The 18,559-nt window shown below is 42.5% G+C and overlaps 1 protein-coding gene across 3 annotated transcripts in view; it reads right to left on the reverse strand.

The window, feature by feature from the left end:
• The window catches only part of LOC124605417, a 103,213-nt gene that overhangs the window by 74,250 nt on the left and 10,404 nt on the right, over nt 1-18,559 (reverse strand). For all 3 annotated transcript variants that reach the window (XM_047137072.1, XM_047137071.1, XM_047137069.1), the window contains exon 2: nt 1,936-2,063. In XM_047137072.1, the coding sequence (XP_046993028.1) occupies nt 1,936-2,045 (110 nt within the window). In that variant the 5' untranslated portion in view covers nt 2,046-2,063. The remainder of the gene's footprint in view (nt 1-1,935; nt 2,064-18,559) is intronic.

Raw genomic sequence — 18,559 nt, forward strand, 5'->3', positions numbered from 1 at the left:
ACAACTTGACAAGAAGGAACTGGTTGATAGGACACATGGTGAGACATCAAGGCATTGTCAATTTGGTAATAGAAGGAAAGGGGGGAGCAGGGGGAGGGGGGGCAGAATTGTAGACGAAGATTACAAAATGAATTCAGTAACTAGATTCAAAGGATGTAGATTGTAGCAGTTATACAGAGATGATGAGACTTGCACAGGATAGACTAGCATGGAGAGCCACATTAAACCAGTCTTTGGACTGAAGACCACTACCACCACCACCTCCACCACCACAACTGAAGAAGCTGTCAGATCTAGTTTGGAAAGTAAGTCTTTTAACAAATATGTTGTCAAAAGGTAAATGGACAGAGGACATGAATTCTGAATGAACAAGATCATCAAAATATGGACCATGTGGAACTCCCTCCCAGTCAAGCTAGTGGATAACTGTTTCCATCTTGATAACAGCATGTAGTTATACATTATCATATTTCAGCACCACCTGATTCGATGTCTTAATAGTCGTCGTCGTCGTCCCCCCCCCCCCCCCCCCCCAGTGCAGTAGTTAAAAATCCGAGATACTGACTTAGAATTTCAGTAGCTCCAATGCATTTCCAAGAAGCATTTTGTCATACACAATGCCAACAATGCCGCTGCCATCTCAATGAACACATTATGTTATCTCTCGTGGAGAGGCAGAAACATTTGTATGGATAGTTTTTCTTTTCTTAGAGTTGAGCAATTCCTTTCATACTGACATAAATGCACCATTTTTCATCATCACTACAAACATAGATAGGAAAAGTTGATGCTATTCATGAACCTAATTGTATTGAAAAAGGCTATGTAAACTATTATCTGCTAATTTTGGTGGTTTCTGCTTTGAGTTTTGTATTCATAGTCCAGATTTTTTAATCTGCTCCTCATAATGTCAAAGCCCCTGACTTGTCACAATTCATTACATTTGCTAATTCTTACTCATGTGGAGTGCTATGTTACAGAATTCTTATATTTTAGTTATAATAAGGTCTTCTTATATTTTAGTTAAAATAAGGCCAACAGACAATATATTTTTTAATGATTACAATCTCAACCACTGGTTGTTATCAACTGGATTAAATTAGCCTTTCATTTTGTTATCACCACTACTGCACAGCTTTGGCAGTGTGCCCATTTTCAAGTGACTGTTATTTTTATTGTTATTACAATGAAATGAACACCCTTAGCTGCTTACAGGTGTTGACATATGTCAACGGGGACAGATGAAAGTGTGTGCCCCAACCGAGACTCGAACCCGGGATCTCCTGCTTACATGGCAGACGCTCTATCCATCTGAGCCACCGAGGACACAGATGAATAGCGCGACTGCAGGGACTTATCCCATGCACGCTTCCCGTGAGACTCACATTCCCAACTGTCCACAATTCTACATATGTAAAGTAACTTATAGACATTTGCCCATCCACTCATTACTGCGCACGCTTAGGCGATTCCTGTAAGAGTTTGGGCAACCTGTGCGCATTCGCACAGACAAAGGTCAATGACTGGGTAGCCTTTTAACTATATATATGACTGAAAATGTGTGCCCCGATCGGTCGGGGCACACATTTTTAGCTGTCCACATCGAGGTATATCAACAACACCTGTCGGCAGCTGAGGGTTTCAGTTAGTCATCATTTATTCCAGGGAAAAGCTGCACGGTCATCAACAGTATCTGTTCTTTCAAGAACTTCATATACAATCTAAATGTTTGTCTATTCACATATATTGTTAAAACCATTGCGGGTTGGCTGGGCCTCCAAAATAAGAACAAGGCACTCAATGTTTCTTGAACAACAGCGATGCAACACAATACAACAAAGAGTAAGAGTGCACTGGAATATGTAGTGTGACACCTCATAGCCAAATGGTCAGAGAGAAAAAGCTAAAATAATTAACAGGGTATTACTAACATACCTTATTTCAACTCGCACCATTGACTGCACACAGGAAATAAGTCTACTCCCTTGAATGACATGCTCACACAGTTTTGACACTTCTTTAAGCTCATCATCTATAAAGCCCATTGACTGTTAGGCTTGAACCTGGAAAATAATAAACACTGGTGTAATTAAGTGTAGAAGTACTGTACATCTATCACTCAAAATAATTAAAAATGTAAGAAAAGAAGAAGTTTGATTTCTAGCACTGTTCAAAACCATACTCGTCTCCCTCCATGGTCTCAAACTAACGGCACCTCAAGAAAATTATACAGACCTTTCTACATCTACATACATACTCCGCAATCCACCATACGGTGTGTGGCGGAGGGTACATCGTACCACAAACTAGCATCCACTCTCCCTGTTCCACTTCCAAACAGAACGAGGGAAAAATGACTGCCTATACGCCTCTGTACGAGCCCTAATCTCTCTTATCTTATCTTTGTGGTCTTTCCGCGAAATGTAAGTTGGCAGCAGTAAAATTGTACTGCAGTCAGCCTCAAATGCTGGTTCTCTAAATTTCCTCAGTAGCGATTCATGAAAAGAATGCCTCCTTTCCTCTAGAGACTCCCACCCGAGTTCCTGAAGCATTTCCGTAACACTCACATGATGATCAAACCTACCAGTAACAAATCTAGCAGCCCGCCTCTGGATTGCTTCTATGTCCTCCCTCAATCCAACCTGATAGGGACCCCAAACGCTCCAGCAATACTCAAGAATAGGTCGTATTAGTGTTTTATAAGCAGTCTCCTTTACAGATGAACCACATCTTCCCAAAATTCTACCAATGAAGCGAAGACGACTATCCGCCTTCCCCACAACTGCCATTACATGCTTGTCCCACTTCATATCGCTCTGCAATGTTACGCCCAAATATTTAATCGACGTGACTGTCAAGCACTACACAACTAATGGAGTATTCAAACATTACAGGATTCTTTTTCCTATTCATCTCCATTAATTTACATTTATCTATATTTAGAGTTAGCTGCCATTCTTAACACCAATCACAAATCCTGTCCAAGTCATCTTGTATCCTCCTACAGTCACTCAACGACAACACCTTCCCGTACACCACACATCAGCAAACAGCAACACATCGCTATCCACCCTATCCAAAAGATCATTTATGTGGATAGAAAACAACAGCAGACCTAGCACACTTCTCTGGGGCACTCCAGATGATACCCTCACCTCCGATGAACACTCACCATCGAGGACAATGTACTGGGTTCTATTAATATACAGGGTGTTACAAAAAGGTACGGCCCAACTTTCAGGAAACATTCCTCACACACAAAGAAAGAATATATGTTATGTGGACATGTGTCCGAGAACGCTTACTTTCCATGTTAGAGCTCATTTTATTACTTCTCTTCAAATCACATTAATCATTGAATGGAAACACACAGCAACAGAACGTACCAGCGTGACTTCCAACACTTTGTTACAGGAAATGTTCAAAATGTCCTCCGTTAGCGAGGATACATGCATCCACCCTCTGTCGCATGGAATCCCTGATGCGCTGATGCAGCCCTGGAGAACGGCGTATTGTGTCACAGCCATCCACAATATGAGCAAGAAGAGTCTCTACATTTGGTACTGGGGCTGCGTAGACAAGAGCTTACAAATGCCCCCGTAAATGAAAGTCAAGAGGGTTGAGTTCAGGAGAGCGTGGAGGCCATGGAATTGGTCCGCCTCTACCAATCCATCGGTCACCAAATCTGTTGTTGAGAAGCGTACGAACACTTCGACTGAAATGTGCAGCAGCTCCATCGTGCATGAACCACATGTCGTGTTGTACTTGTAAAGGCACATGTTCTAGCAGCACAGGTAGAGTATCCCATATGAAATCATGGCGGTGAATCGAGGAAGTACAGTACATACTGACGAAACTATAATGAGCTCTAACATGGAAATTAAGCGTTTCCGGACACATGTCCACATAACATGTTTTCTTTATTTGTGTGTGAGGAATGTTTCCTGAAAGTTTGGCCGTACCTTTTTGTAACACCCTGTATGTAAGGTGAAATTACAGAGATCAAGAACTTTGCAAATAGATGGCTACTTTAATATAAGTTTTATACTTGAAAAATAAAATAAAAACAGCAAACAGAAAAACTACATCATCATCTATCATTACTGAAATAATATATTCACTGAAATTATGTTTATAGAAAAAAATATATTTTAGGTGGCATTGCCTTCACAGGAGGTAGGCTCACAGGGTGGTAAGAAAAGAACATTCAAGTTGATAAGAAAAAACGAAAGTGAATGTTAAGTTATGACACATAACAGAGGAAGTGCAACTATAATTGTATTACGACCATCACCATCAGCTAAATGACATTACTAATGGCAAAAAAATTTCTTATGGACAGAAAATATTGATGTGAATGTTACAGCCATCAGGAAGAATGTTAAGACACAAAACGCGCATATGACAAAGATTTTGATAATCCACCAAAAATACTCAACATTAGGAAAAAAGCAGTTAGTAAAATCATCTAAACTTTTTTTTAATTGCAGGAAGGTTCCTGATTAATTTTGTACCTCATCCTTATCCAGTTGAGCTTTTACTCCATCTCTTCTACTCATCTCCAATGACACTATTGTTGACAGTACGTTAAACTTTACTCTTCCTTCATCAGCTTACTGTACTACAAATTTCAAGTTGGTACAATGCCATTTCAGTCTGATTGTTAACAAATGATGAGGCAGTTATGTATGACATTTTAATGCCCCATAGCATAGGTGCTACTACACGTAGAGCACTAATTCCATTAGGAAACAGGTGCAGAAGGATTTGGGCAACCTTACTGAAGGAGACAGCCCAACCTGTCTAGTGCGATTCATCAGGGGAAAAAGGAAAAGCTTCCAGATCACAATTTGAAGAAGCACCTCCCAAACATTAGTGAACTGCTTATATCAGTATATCTGCTTAGTAAAAGCAATTACCTAGCCAGAGGAATAAATATTATGACAGTGAGTTCTCTCTTAATTTGCTAGTTACTGAAAGAAACAGAAAGAAAATGGTTGTTTTATAGATCAATATAATGAACAATCACGTTATGTGACTGAGCAATATTTTGGGAGTTCCCCACAGAAAACTAATATCTGATGAGTATGTAAAATGATATTACAATTGAATAGAATGAGAATCCACCACTGTGCTGCATATCCATTTAAAGTAATAAGGGACTGATAATTATTTGCAAAGAGGGGAGTTATTAGAATGGAATACATTCTGTTTCAACCAGATGTTGACATTTTATTACTTTTCTGTCCATGTGGTAGTGATTTGAAAGATTTACGGTTATTTTGTCTCTCCTCTTAGAACACCAATTCTAATTCTTATCAAATATTGATTAGGGCAATTGGTGAAAGAAGGTACAGCAATCAGTTACAACTTGTGTTTACTTTAGCAGATCTAGATTTCACTTACTGAGTCACCATCTTCAATGCTTGAGGTAATACAGTACCACCTCCCCATCATAGTTCAGGAGATATAGTGTCATAAACAATGACATCCGTGAAAACTGCCACATCATACATGTCGTTTAAATTTATCAGTTCTTTCCTACTAACTCTACTCACAACACATTTTACACATGAATAACCACACATGCTGCTGACCATACCTACACAATTACGACATTTTTTGAGACACAGATTAGAAGGTATGATGTTAGAAACACTGAGAAGCATGAAAAATTGCCACATCATGCATGAAGTTTTAATACATTTATTCTTTACTACTAAGACACTCCTGCAGACAAGGTAACTTTAGGAAGTCCCTGACAGCTTTCAACTGTGAAGTGCAAGCAGCTGCGGGTGAAAACAATAACCACCTATAGAGCTATGAAGAGGAGTTGCCATAGAGACAATTACCAAATTGTGTTGTGGGACAGCTGCACAGTTTCGTAATATCAAAGGTGTTACTAAAGATACAAGTTAATGAAATTTTTTCAATATTACACTACAAAAATAGTTCATTTTTTGTTTTCGTTTCCAATAGGGAATTTGCAAAATGAATACCCAGGCAATGGTGGATTTGCCAGCTAGTAACTAATAAAAGTAAAGCGAAAAATATTTCTAATATTGATGACAGCTGTGTAAATAAATTTGTCTACCCTACTATGGGAAAATTAGTGAGATAATTGCTTCAGTTTTTACAAAATATGTAGGCCTAATACAAATGTGACAGTTTCAATCACTGATAATCTAGGCTTAATTTTGAAAAACAGTGCTTAAAAAAGAAATGTCAACCAGGGATCAGGCTTATACAAGATTGAATGTCCAGACAGTGATGCATGTTACATGGGACAGACTGGCAGATGATTTGAAGTTAGATTCGGCGAGCATATTGCTATAGAGTGGAGTGATGTGGCTGATAGGTCAAATTTTGCCACCTATCTGATTTCAAGTGACCAACAATGTGCTTGTGATGTCCTCATACATGAGGGTGTTATACCGATGTGAGAAGGGTATCTGTATGGACTTGATGAAGGATGTCAAGATTTTTCATGATCGAGCGTTTCCTGGAGGGATGCTGCTCAACTGGCACGAGAGCTTCCCATTTTTGAAAGACATATGAAGATCTGTGGCAGCTGACCAAAAGAGCTGAGAGCAAAAGACGCACAAATTCGGCATGAAAAATATATTTGTAACTATCCATCTCCAACACAATTTACAAGTGTGCATGCTCTGTGAGCTTCAGTAATTCAAATTACATGTTTTTTAAGTGGTTCATCTAATAGTTACTATCTTTAACATCAATTAGCACCATAACAACATGCACCATTATTTTAGTTCACATGTGAGGACACATTATCCCCTCCATATAAGCTCATGAATTGCTCAGCAACTAGCTATCACCACACTCAGTAATCAGCTTTAGTTAAATTTTGTTCCATTATTCACTAAACTGGAAATAAAGTACTTTAAATCACGATCTGTTAGCATCTTATGTTTGTTTCAGTACTGCATAATTATGGAAACTACAATAACTAAGTGGGTCACTAGTTCATATAAGTGTAGCTAGGAGCACATAATGGTTTATCTAAAATCATGGTTTCAATGTAATTCTCTTTTAACTATTGTTGTTAAATTTTTCAGAAACTAATGCACATGTATTGTTTCTAGATACACCAACACATGATGTATTTCTTTGATACAATACGAACAGTAATTACATACATATCAACAGCCAGCTACACAGAGTAGTTCACATTACCACCACTTTGATTGCACAGAATTTTTACTGCTTCAGTATCACTGTTGTAGCCACTTCTATTTCATATCAATAAAAAATGTATTTCTTTAAAACAGCTCCTTTACGATAGTATAAATAATCAACTACATATATACAATGCATTACTGTAACATGGATCATGTATAGAGGGCACCATAGATATGTATGACGTACAATAAGGCGAGCTGTGAGATAAATGAAAAACAGCAGCTTCAGTGCAATTTGAACTTTTGAAATGTATAATCCAAGAGGCACTATGCCAAATAATGGCTGAACTGTGCTAACTGTATCGGCTGATACGTCCCATCTACTTATATTTTAAATTTATACAATTGTACTTTGTTGTTAACATATGTGTGATTCTATTTTAATTGGTTGCCATATTACCTCTAGTATTGAAGATGGACAATCAATGACTGAAGTCTAGATTTTCTACACTAATACAAGTTGCAGCTGATTGCTGTACCTTCTTTCACCAATTGAAATAAGTATAGTCACTGAGCACTTACAGACTCCAGGTGGAATCAAATTTTTTTAAAAAAAGGCTATTATGGAACTATCACTTTTTTCATATAACTATTACATGTGGAAATCTCCAGAGCACTTCATTCAATATATCACAAAAATACGCCATGCTGAGCATGCCAAATTTAAGTTTAAACACAAATGTTGAATATTATTCTTGAAGAATCAAATTAGCCAAGATTCCAAGCAATTCTTTTTATTATTATGACCAGTTTAAACAGATCTACATTATCATCAGATCTTGTAACACTATTAGTTGTATATGCTTCTTATGATACTGAAAGTCACTTAGTGATGTTGTGTCAAATAAAACATGGCAGAGAACCTCAGCATGTCACAAATAAAGTAACACTATTACAACATGCGACATATTGTACTGATGTTCAAGCATACACTAACTGCTTGACACCACTATGGGACTTTCACAACTGCAACAGGAATGTACAATTAATAATGTTACAAGATCCGATGATGACAGCATAGCTCCATCGAAACTGGTCATAGTAATAAAAACTATTGCTGGTGATCTTGGTTAAGGTGATGCTTCAAGAATAATATAGCTTTCAGATTGGCCCCGAACTGACGCAATGTCAAACATATACCACAGATGTTGAAGATGAATAGTTGAGTATCTGTCTGAGGGTTGGGTTGGGTTGTTTGGGGGAAGAGACCAAACAGCGAGGTCATCGGTCACATCGGATCAGGGAAGGATGGGGAAGAAAGTCGGCCGTGCCCTTTCAAAGGAACCATCCTGGCATTTGCCTGGAGCGATTTAGGGAAATCACGGAAAACCTAAATCAGGATGGCCGGATGCAGGACTGAACCGTCGTCCTCCCGAATGCGAGTCCAGTGTGCTAACCACTGCGCCACCTCGCTCGGTCTGAGTATCTGTCTGAATTGTTGATAATCTTGGATTTTTGTTCTCATACTCCTTTACTTTCAAAAACCAAAGTCAGATTTTCAAACACACAAATGTTATTACCAAGAAGTTAACCATGTAGATGGAGGAGGAGGAGGTTAGTGTTTAACGTCCCGTCGACAACGTGGTCATTAGAGACGGAGCGCAAGCTCGGGTTAGGGAAGGATGGGGAAGGAAATCGGCCGTGCCCTTTCAAAGGAACCATTCCGGCATTTGCCTGAAGCGATTTAGGGAAATCACGGAAAACCTAAATCAGGATGGCCGGAGACGGGATTGAACCGTCGTCCTCCCGAATGCGACATGTAGATGGATCTCTTTCTTGAGAACACTAATGGATGGACTCACAACCCAAGTTACAGACATCTCTATGAGCCAATTTCTGTAATCAATCTAAATTAAATGTATTGCCATCTACACTAAAATTGACTAAGTGGTAAATGGCAATACTGATATGAACAGTCTGCTGACACATGATTAGTGTATAAATTAGTCATGTTGACCCAGTGCTGTGGGTTTTATAAGCTTTGGATCTGGGGTTGGATTTCAGTGATCATAGGCACACTTGACAAAAAAATTAGTCATGCCCTGGTGGCATTGCACTCACACCACACAATGCCGCTACTAGTTTTGACAATGGCTTAAATGCAGAATGGGAAATAAATGCAGCATGGAAGAGAGTCCACAAGTTTCTTCTGGTATACCTTATCCAGCCGATGCAACTCATTGATGGTTAGATCCAGCAGAACAACCAGATTTTTTTTATTTTTTTATAGGGGGGGGGGGGTGTATGCTGACTGCTTCATTTCACTCGCAAATAGATTTTCTTATGTGAGATTAAGACTGGCTGATGTAGAGGGTCATGTGGTGTCTGTGTATTTATCAAACTAGGAATGTATATGTACAGCTCTGTAAACATGGCTGTAGTCATCTTGGTAGGTGGGGAGTGTCCACAGCATACTCATAATGAAAATGTTGGAGAATGAGCAACACCTGCAACTCAAGAAAGTTGAAATAAACATCCTGGTTTGTATTCATGGTAGCTTAACAGAATGGGCCTAATGTCACAGTACAACAAAAAATCCTTAAACATAACTGAACCACTTTCATCTTGAGTTACACTCACTTCACACCGAGGGTTAAACATCTAATCAGGCTGTCAGTGGACTCAATCCCTTACACCATTTGAGAAAAAGAGGCAAAACTGCAAACTCAGACAACACTACATGCCTCTAGTCAGCTACTGCCCAGTTTCTGAGCTGTCGGGTCTAATGAAGACATGCTGCTTTATGTTCCAATAACCTTTTGTGATGTTCCCGACACCAAAGGTCCATTGAATGTAGTTTACAATGTACACTGAGAAACTGGTTGAAACGGACCTGCATTCACTGGTAATAATAATTCCTGTCTGGTTTGACACTGATTGCCATTAAAGGCGTAATATTTATCTCCAGTTCCTGTCAGTTAGTATCATTTGATGACTACTATCCTTACGCCACATTACATGGCTGCAATTGGTACACCATTCCTTGCAGACATGTTAGTTGCAGACAGTCTGTGCAAATGCACCAATAAATCAAGCAACTTCATTCATGTTTCCAGAATAAAATTTTCACTCTGCAGCGGAGTTTGTGCTGATATGAAACTTCCTGGCTGATTAAAACTGTGTGCCGGACTGAGATTCAAGCTTGGGACCTTTGCCTTTCGCGGCAAGTGCTCGACTGTCTGAGCTACCTCACAGCTTTAATTCCACCTCCTCTGCTACCTTCCGAACTTCACAGAAGCTCTCCTGCGAACCTTGCAGAGCTAGCACTCCTGGAAGACAGGATATTTCGGAGACATGGCTTTGCCACAGCCTGGGGGATGTTTCCAGAATGAAATTTTCACTCTGCAGTCGAGTGTGAGCTGATATGAAACTTCCTGGTAGATTGAAACTGTATGCCGAACCAAGAAAGGAGAGGTTCGCAGGAGAGCTTCTGAGAAGTTTGGTAGGTAGGAGATGAGGTACTGGTGGAATTAAAGCTGTGAGGACGGGTCATGAGTCGTGCTTGGGTAGCTTGGATGGTAGAGCACTTGCCCGTAAAAGGCAAAGGTCCCAAGTGCAAGTCTCGGTCTGGCACACAGTTTTAATCTGTCAGGAAGTTTCTACTTCATTCATGGAGTGGTCATCAGCATATCTAAACATGGTAGCTTGTTGCTGCCATTCTGATGCATCTCCCAAGTCAATCCATTTTACTGCACTGGTTACATACTACTGACTGGCACACACTTACCACTTCACTGCCATGACTTACACCAGTGGTGCAGGTTCAAACCTAATAGCAGCTACACATCAGCTACAGTGTTCAAAATCAATGAGTGCATCCTTTTACAGAGGTAACTAACATTTTGTCCAATGAGCTTATGAATACTACACAGGAAAAAACAGGCTAGAAAATGATATAAATGCCTTATCATTTTGAACTGCATTGATTACTTCACAGAAGGACTCTGCTAGCTGTTGGACACGTCCACATAAAAACCTTGCCACAGTGAACCCATTCCAGAAATCCAACAGGATCTCCGGTCTCTCCTTAAATCATTACACACATCCCAGAACCTATCCCCATGTCTACCTCTCTCCTCACATCTCCTCACATCTACCACTCCCACAGTCCTACCTCCTACAGGCTTCCTAAAGTCCATAAACCCAACTACCCAAAATGCCCAATTGTAGCCAGTTACTGTATCCCCCACTAAGAGAATCTTTACTGTTGTGGACCAACGTCATCAACCTGTTACCCATAGTCTACCATCCCATATTTCTGTCATCAACTCACAACAGTTCTTGTTCCTTCACCACGTGGCACCCTGGTTGTCACTATTGGTACCACTACCCTCTACAGTGACATCCCTAACATCGATGTGTTACTCCTATTGAACACTGCTTTTCCTATTGCCCCAATGACTCCAAACCTACAGTCTCCTTCCTCGTCACTTTGACCAAGGGCATGTTTGTTTAAGATCTAATAGCCACAATTATCGCATTTTAGTTTGCATCGGAAAGTAAAATGATTCTGTGACATTACAGCTTCCTAATCAGGGGCGAATTATTTAGTTTCAGCTGAGTACTTTGGTGGTTAGGTTTTTGAACCTCTGCGTATAAATCTAATTTATTAGACACGGTTCCTGCATTTTCGTCAGGGTCTACTGTAGATTTCTGTAGTACAAGTTGATAGTCGTTTGTTTGTTTTGAAAGCTAGTGACCGCTTGTTGGCATTGATCAGCCAGTCAATCAGGCAGCAGAAGCCGGCCGAGACACAAGCAGCAACAGGGAAGTAACCGATTTTGTTACTTTTATGAATTCCTAACTAGGATCAATTTTATAATATTATCTGCGTGTTCTAATAGTTTAGTTTCTTGAGTTTCTGCATGTTCATTTAATACCTAATAGCCACAGTTCTCACATTTCCATTTGTGTCGGAAAGTAAACTGATTTTGTGACATATTACAAGTTCCTAATCAGGGGCAAATTATTTAACCTCACCTGAGTGCTTTGGTAGTTAGATTTTTAAAATCTCTTCGTATTAATCTAATTTATTAGACACAGTTCCCTTGCTTTCATCAGGGTTTACAGTAGAGTTGCGTAGCACATGCCGATAGTCCGTTTATCTGCATAGTTCAGTTTTCCACGGTCTTCAGTATGGACAGGGACTGCGATTGTTGTGTGTGGGTGCGAGCCAAGTTGGTGACACATCGCTCTCAGATTCAGGCTGTGATGGCTTTGGTTACACGACTTGAGGCTGCAGTGGATGGGCACCACTGTTGTGGGCTGGCTATGAGGATCAAACGGACGTCCAGCATGTCCAAGTCCTCTGATCGGTCTTCACCGGTGGCCAGCCCAGTTACTGCTCACAATGAGGTTGACCCCTCGCCTGTGGTTGAATGGGAGGTCACCCCAGGGCGTATCAGGCAGCAAAAGACTTCCCAGGCAGCCACATGTAAGGCCTCCCCAGATTGTCTGACAAACAGGTTCCAGGTGCTGTCTGTGGCTGACACTGTCGCTGAGTCAGATGCTGTCGCCTGTCCTGTTTCAGAGGAAACCTCTCAGCCTGCAAGATCCAGACAATCACAGAGGGTGAGATTATTGATAGTTGAGTGCTCCAATGTCAGGAGCATTATGGGGCCCCTTAGGGACATGGCTGCCAAGAAGGGAAAGAAAACCAATGTGCACTCAGTGTGTATACCGGGTGGACTCATTCCAGATGTGGAAGGGGCCCTCCTGGATGCCATGAAGAGCACAGGGTACAACCAACTGCAGGTGGTTGCTCACGTCGGTACCAATGTGTGTGTCACTTTGGATCAGAAAAGATTCTCTCTGGTTTTGAGCAGCTAACAGAAGTGGTAAAGATGCCAGTCTTGCCCACAAGATGAAAGCTGAGCTGACCATTTGCAGTACAGTCGATAGGACCGATTGCAGACCTCTGGTACAGAGCTGAGTCGAGGGTCTGAATCAGAGGCTCAGACGGTTCTGCAACCATGTAGGCTGCAGATTCCTCAACTTGCGCCAAAGGGTGGTTGGGTTGAATATGTCACGTGTCCACAGTACGCAGGAGGCAGCTACACGGGTGGCAGGGGCTGTGTGGCGGGGACTGGGCAGTTTTTTAGGTTAGAGGGTCTCGAGAAAACACAAGAAGGGCTTCAGTCACAAAGGGTGCAGGCCAAACACAGGAAGAACATAGATACAGGAACCATCAGTACAACAGTTGTAAACTGTTGTAGCTGTGTTGGGAAAGTACCAGAGCTTCAAGCGCTAATAGAAAGCACTGATGCTCAAATTGTTACAGCCACTGAAAACTGGCTAACGCCAGGGATAAGTTCAGCCGAAATTTTTACGAAGAATCTAACGGTGTTCCAAAGGATATGCTAAACATGGTTGGCGGTGGCGTGTTAGTTGCTGTTACTAGTAGTTTATCTGGTCATGAAATTGAAGTAGATAGTTCTGTGAGTTAGTATGGGCAGAGGTCATTGTTGGCAACCAGAAAAAAATAATAATTGGATCCTTTACTTACCTCCCAATTCAGATGATACAGTTGCTGAAAGATTCAATGAAAACTTGAGTTTGATTTCAAACACATACCTGACTCATATGGTTACAGTAGGTGGTGACTTTAATTTACCCTCGATATGTTGGCGAAAATACATGTTTAATTCGGGAGGTACACATAAAACATCATCCAAAATTGTGCTAAATGCATTCTCTGAAAATTATTTCGAGCAGTTAGTTCTTGAGCCCATGCGAATAGTAAACAGTTGTGAAAATACACTTGACCTCTTAACAACAAATAATCCTGCGTTAATAATGAGCATCTAAACGGATACAGGGATTGGTTGGTTCGTTGGTTTAATAGAGGGGAGAAGGGACCAAACTGCTTGTCATCGGTCCCTTGTTCCGAATAACGCAATGCCATAAAACAAACGAGACATACAAGACAAAACGGAAAGAAAGGAAAAACCACAAGAACGAATGAAAGGTAACAAAAACTAAAAGGAACAAAACAGGACAAGAAAACAACAGAGAGACTCAAGAAACAGTTAGAAGAGAGAAAAACAAGAAAGCAGATTACAGTGGCTGGCCGGTCACGAGAATAAAAAAGAGAAGCCAGCCACTCTGCAACACATTAAAACCTCTACCCTAGGGTGGAGGACACAGAGGACAAAGGACATGTGCGAAATCTTAGATCAAATGATAAAACCCACCTTCAAGAATAAAACATGAAACTAAAGCTGCTGTTGAGGCACTGTCGCCCAACACCGACGTAGGGTGCTGGGAAAGTTAAGTTCGCTGCAGAGTGGCTAAAAGTGGGCAGTCCAGCAAGAGATGGACGCCTTTCATTTGTAATCGCAGGCGACACTGAGGTGGGTCCATGCGACGGAGGAGGTAATCATGCATTACCCATGTATGGCCAATGTGGAGCCGGCAGAGGACAACTGATTCCCTGTGAGAGGCCAGCATGCAAGACTTCCACACATTCGTAGTCTCCTTAATGACACACAGTTTGTTGTGTGTACTGTTATACCATTCTGTCTCCCAAAGCCAAAAAACCTTGTGGCGTAAGACAGAATGCAGGTCAGATTCAGAAAAGCCGATCTCCATAAGCAGTTTCTGCGAGCCTGTTTGGCCAGCCTGTCAGCAAGTTAGTTGTCTGGGATTCCAAAGTGACCTGGGGTCCAGACAAACACCACTGAACAACTAGACTGTTCCAGAGCATAAATGGACTCCTGGATGGTCGCTACCAAAGTATGATGAGGGTAACACTGGTCGATAGCTTGTAGGCTACTCAAGGAGACAGTACAGAGAAGAAACGACTCCGCAGGGCATGAATGGATGTGCTCAAGAGCACGAGACATAGCCACCAGCTCTGCAGTGAAAATAATGCAGCCATTGGGCAAGGAATGCTGTTCAATATGTCCTACATGTACACACACAAAGCCAACGTGACCATCAGCCATCGAGACATCGGTGAAAAACCACTTCACGGCCTCAGTACATGTCAAGAATCGACAGGAAGAGACAGCGGAGAGCCATGGGGTTAACTGAGTCATTAGGGCCATGTGACAGGTCCAGGCGAAGCCGCGGTCTGAGTGTACACAATGGAGGTGTACGTGAATGGACCTCAAGTATAGGTGGTAAAGGCAAGGAGCCAGTTTGGATAGAAGAGATCGGATGCAAATTGCAATTGGAAGCCCTGACCTGAGTCGCTGATGCGGGAGATGAACCGCTGTGGGTGGAAGCTGGAGGCGGTAATTCGGATGCGCAGGAGAACTACAAATGTGTGCAACATAACTGGCAAGCAGTAGTGCATGCCTAACCTTCAATGGAGGGACCCCAGTCTCCACCAGGAAGCTGGTCACCGGATGCATCCTAAAAGCTCCCATCGCTAGTTGAACGCCACAGTGGTGTGCTGGGTCAAGTAAATGCAATGCTGAGGGCGCCGCCAAACCATAAACCACAACTCCCATAGTCAAGACGGGATTGAACAAGAGCTCTGTCGAGCTGCAGCAGCATAGAGCGATCTGCACCCTAGTTGGTGTTGCTCAGAAAGCGGAGGGCACTGAGGTGCTACCAGCACTTCCGCTTAAGCTGACGAATTTGAGGAAGCCAAGTCAATCGGGCATTGAAAACCAGTCCTAAGAATAGATATGTCTCCACTGCAGTGAGTGGATCATCATTAAGGTAAAGTTCTGGTTCCAGACAAACGGTACAACACCACAGAAGTGCATAATGCACGACTTTGGGGACAAAAACTGGAAACCATGGGCTAGAGCCCATGACTGCACATTGTGGATGGCTCCCTGTAGGTGCCACTCAGCAAGTCGTCTGCTTACAGAAAAGGTGCGACAGATGGCCCTACAGCAGCTGCTAGAATGTTAATGGCCACTAAATATAGAGATACACTCAATACAGAGCCCTGCGGGACCTCATTCTCCTGCATATGGGGTGAAATATGGGAGGCACCAACTTGGACACAGAAAGTACAAAGCGACAGGAAATTTTTGGTAAAAATTGGGAGCGAGCCTTGGAGACCCCACTCGTATAATGTGGCAAGGATATGATGTCACCAGGTGGTGTCATATGCTTTTCATAAATCAAAAAAGACGCAACAAGATGTTGGCATCTGGAAGAGGCTGTTCAGATGGCAGACTCAAGGGACACAAGTTTATCAGTGGTAGAGTGACACTGGCGGAAACCGCTCTGACATGGAGCCAGTAGTCCACGCGGCTCCAGGACCCAACCTAACCACCAACAAAACATACATTCTAGCAGCTTACAAAGAACATTGGTGAGGCTGAAGGGCTGATAGCTATCCACATCAAGCAGGTTTTTGCCAGATTTGAGCACTGGTATGATGCTGCTCTCCCACTATGCGATGGAAAGACGTCATCGGACCAGATCCGGTTGAAGATGATGAGGAGATGTCACTTGTAGTCAGACAAGAGATGTTTAAGCATCTGACTGCGGATCCGATCTGGCCCAGGAGCTGTGACGTGGCAACGTGCAAGGGAACTGAGGAGCTTCCATTCTGTTAATGGGGCATTATAGGGTCCCTGCAGCTTGTAGTGAACACGAGGACTTTCCCTTCCATCCGATGTTTGAGAATGCGAAAGGTTGGCGAGTAATTCTCCCATGCAGAGGCTCGTGCATAGTGCTCAGCAAAGTACTCGGCAATTGTGTTTGCCTCGGTAGATAACACACCATCGATGGTAACGCCAGGGACACCTGTTGGTGTCTGATGCCAAAAAACACGTCTGATCTTCATCCAGACTTGGGAAGGCAACGTGTGGCACCCAATGGTCGAGACATACCTCTCCCAACACTACTGTTTCCGCCTTTTGATAAGCTGGTGAACACGGGCACGGAACCATTTAATGGCTATTAGGTACTCTAGGAAAGTGTGCCGCTTATATTGCTGTAGAGCTCGTCGACACTCTTTAATTGCCTCAGTGAGTTCCAGCGACCACCAAGGTACCGATTATCCCTCAGACCCCTATGGACACGCCAGATAAAATGAACACCTTGGCGCTCTAAGTTGGCCTGCAGCTCGTCATCAGACTGGAAAAGGAGGTCCCTGTGGAATATAATACCCTGGACCATATATAAAATTTTATGTGGTATGATGCTAACGGAAAGATCCCCCAGCTTGTCACAAGCGAGTAATGCCCGTAACTGGGCAGAGAATACCATTTTTATCAAGACTAACCCTGACCACACTTTGGACAAGCCATCCACCTCCCCAAACTTGTCCTCTAAATGCTCAACAAAAAAGTGAGGCTTCATTGAAACAAAAGAGTACCCATCAGCTCTCGTAGATACGAGGTACAGGGGCACATAAGGTTCACTGCCATCCTTAGCCTGGCGTTCCTCCCATGGTGTAGCCAGGGAGGGGAATGATTTAGGGTCATACTTCCTTGCATTGTACTGAGACTTGTAATGCTTAGAGACTGCTGGTGTGTGATCACCAGCAAGAGATGACGTGGTACACTTCACCGCGTGTCATTCACCCTGATGCCACCCACTTCAACCAGGGGCCCTCCCACAGGTGCCACCCACAGGCAGCAAAGGCCACCTGGCAGAATGGCCATTGCCGGGAGTCCCAATCTCCCACTGTGACAGGCATCTACTCCTTGGAATATGTGGGGAGTTAACAGCACAGGCATCAGCAGAGCAATCCCTGTGTGGTCAGGGGGCTACAACCAACAGGGTACATGGTGCCCCCACCACAACAGAGTGGCTACCGTGCTGGATATCAGGTGCAACCAAGCAAACAGGTCCATTATCATCATCAGCGCAGAAAAGGATACTGCACAGTAGATGGAGGAAAACGCACCCAGGATGGTGACCTCACCCAGCAGCTGGAGAATGAGCGGAACTGCAGATCCACATTAACAAAGGATGCAAGAGATCTCAGCATGTGATGGACACAAAGCACCATTAAGGCATCCTTCCCCAACTGGCTCGCTCTTCGGGAATATTTGGAAAAATGGAGGTCAAACCCAAGAGCGGACCATCAAATAAAGGCCGAAACGTATGATACTCGTTTTATTCGCCTCTTCCGACAGGCAGGAATACCTCGGGCCTATTGTAACCCCCAGACCCACAGGGGGACAGGGGTTAGTGAACACAGGGTTGTCGTAGCAAGACTGAATACTGTAACACCCAAATCCTTCAAACATAAACGAAAAATATACCTATTCAAAAAAGCATATAAATATTCACTTGACACCTTCCTGAGTGACAACCTCCACTCCTTCCAAATTAATAATGTAAGTGTAGACCAGATGTGGCTTCAGTTCAAAGAAATAGTATTAGCAGCAACTGAGAGATTTATACCAAATAAATTAACAAACGATGGAGCCGATCCA

Source organism: Schistocerca americana, chromosome 3 (genome assembly GCF_021461395.2).
Source record: "Schistocerca americana isolate TAMUIC-IGC-003095 chromosome 3, iqSchAmer2.1, whole genome shotgun sequence".
Taxonomy (NCBI): domain Eukaryota; kingdom Metazoa; phylum Arthropoda; class Insecta; order Orthoptera; family Acrididae; genus Schistocerca; species Schistocerca americana.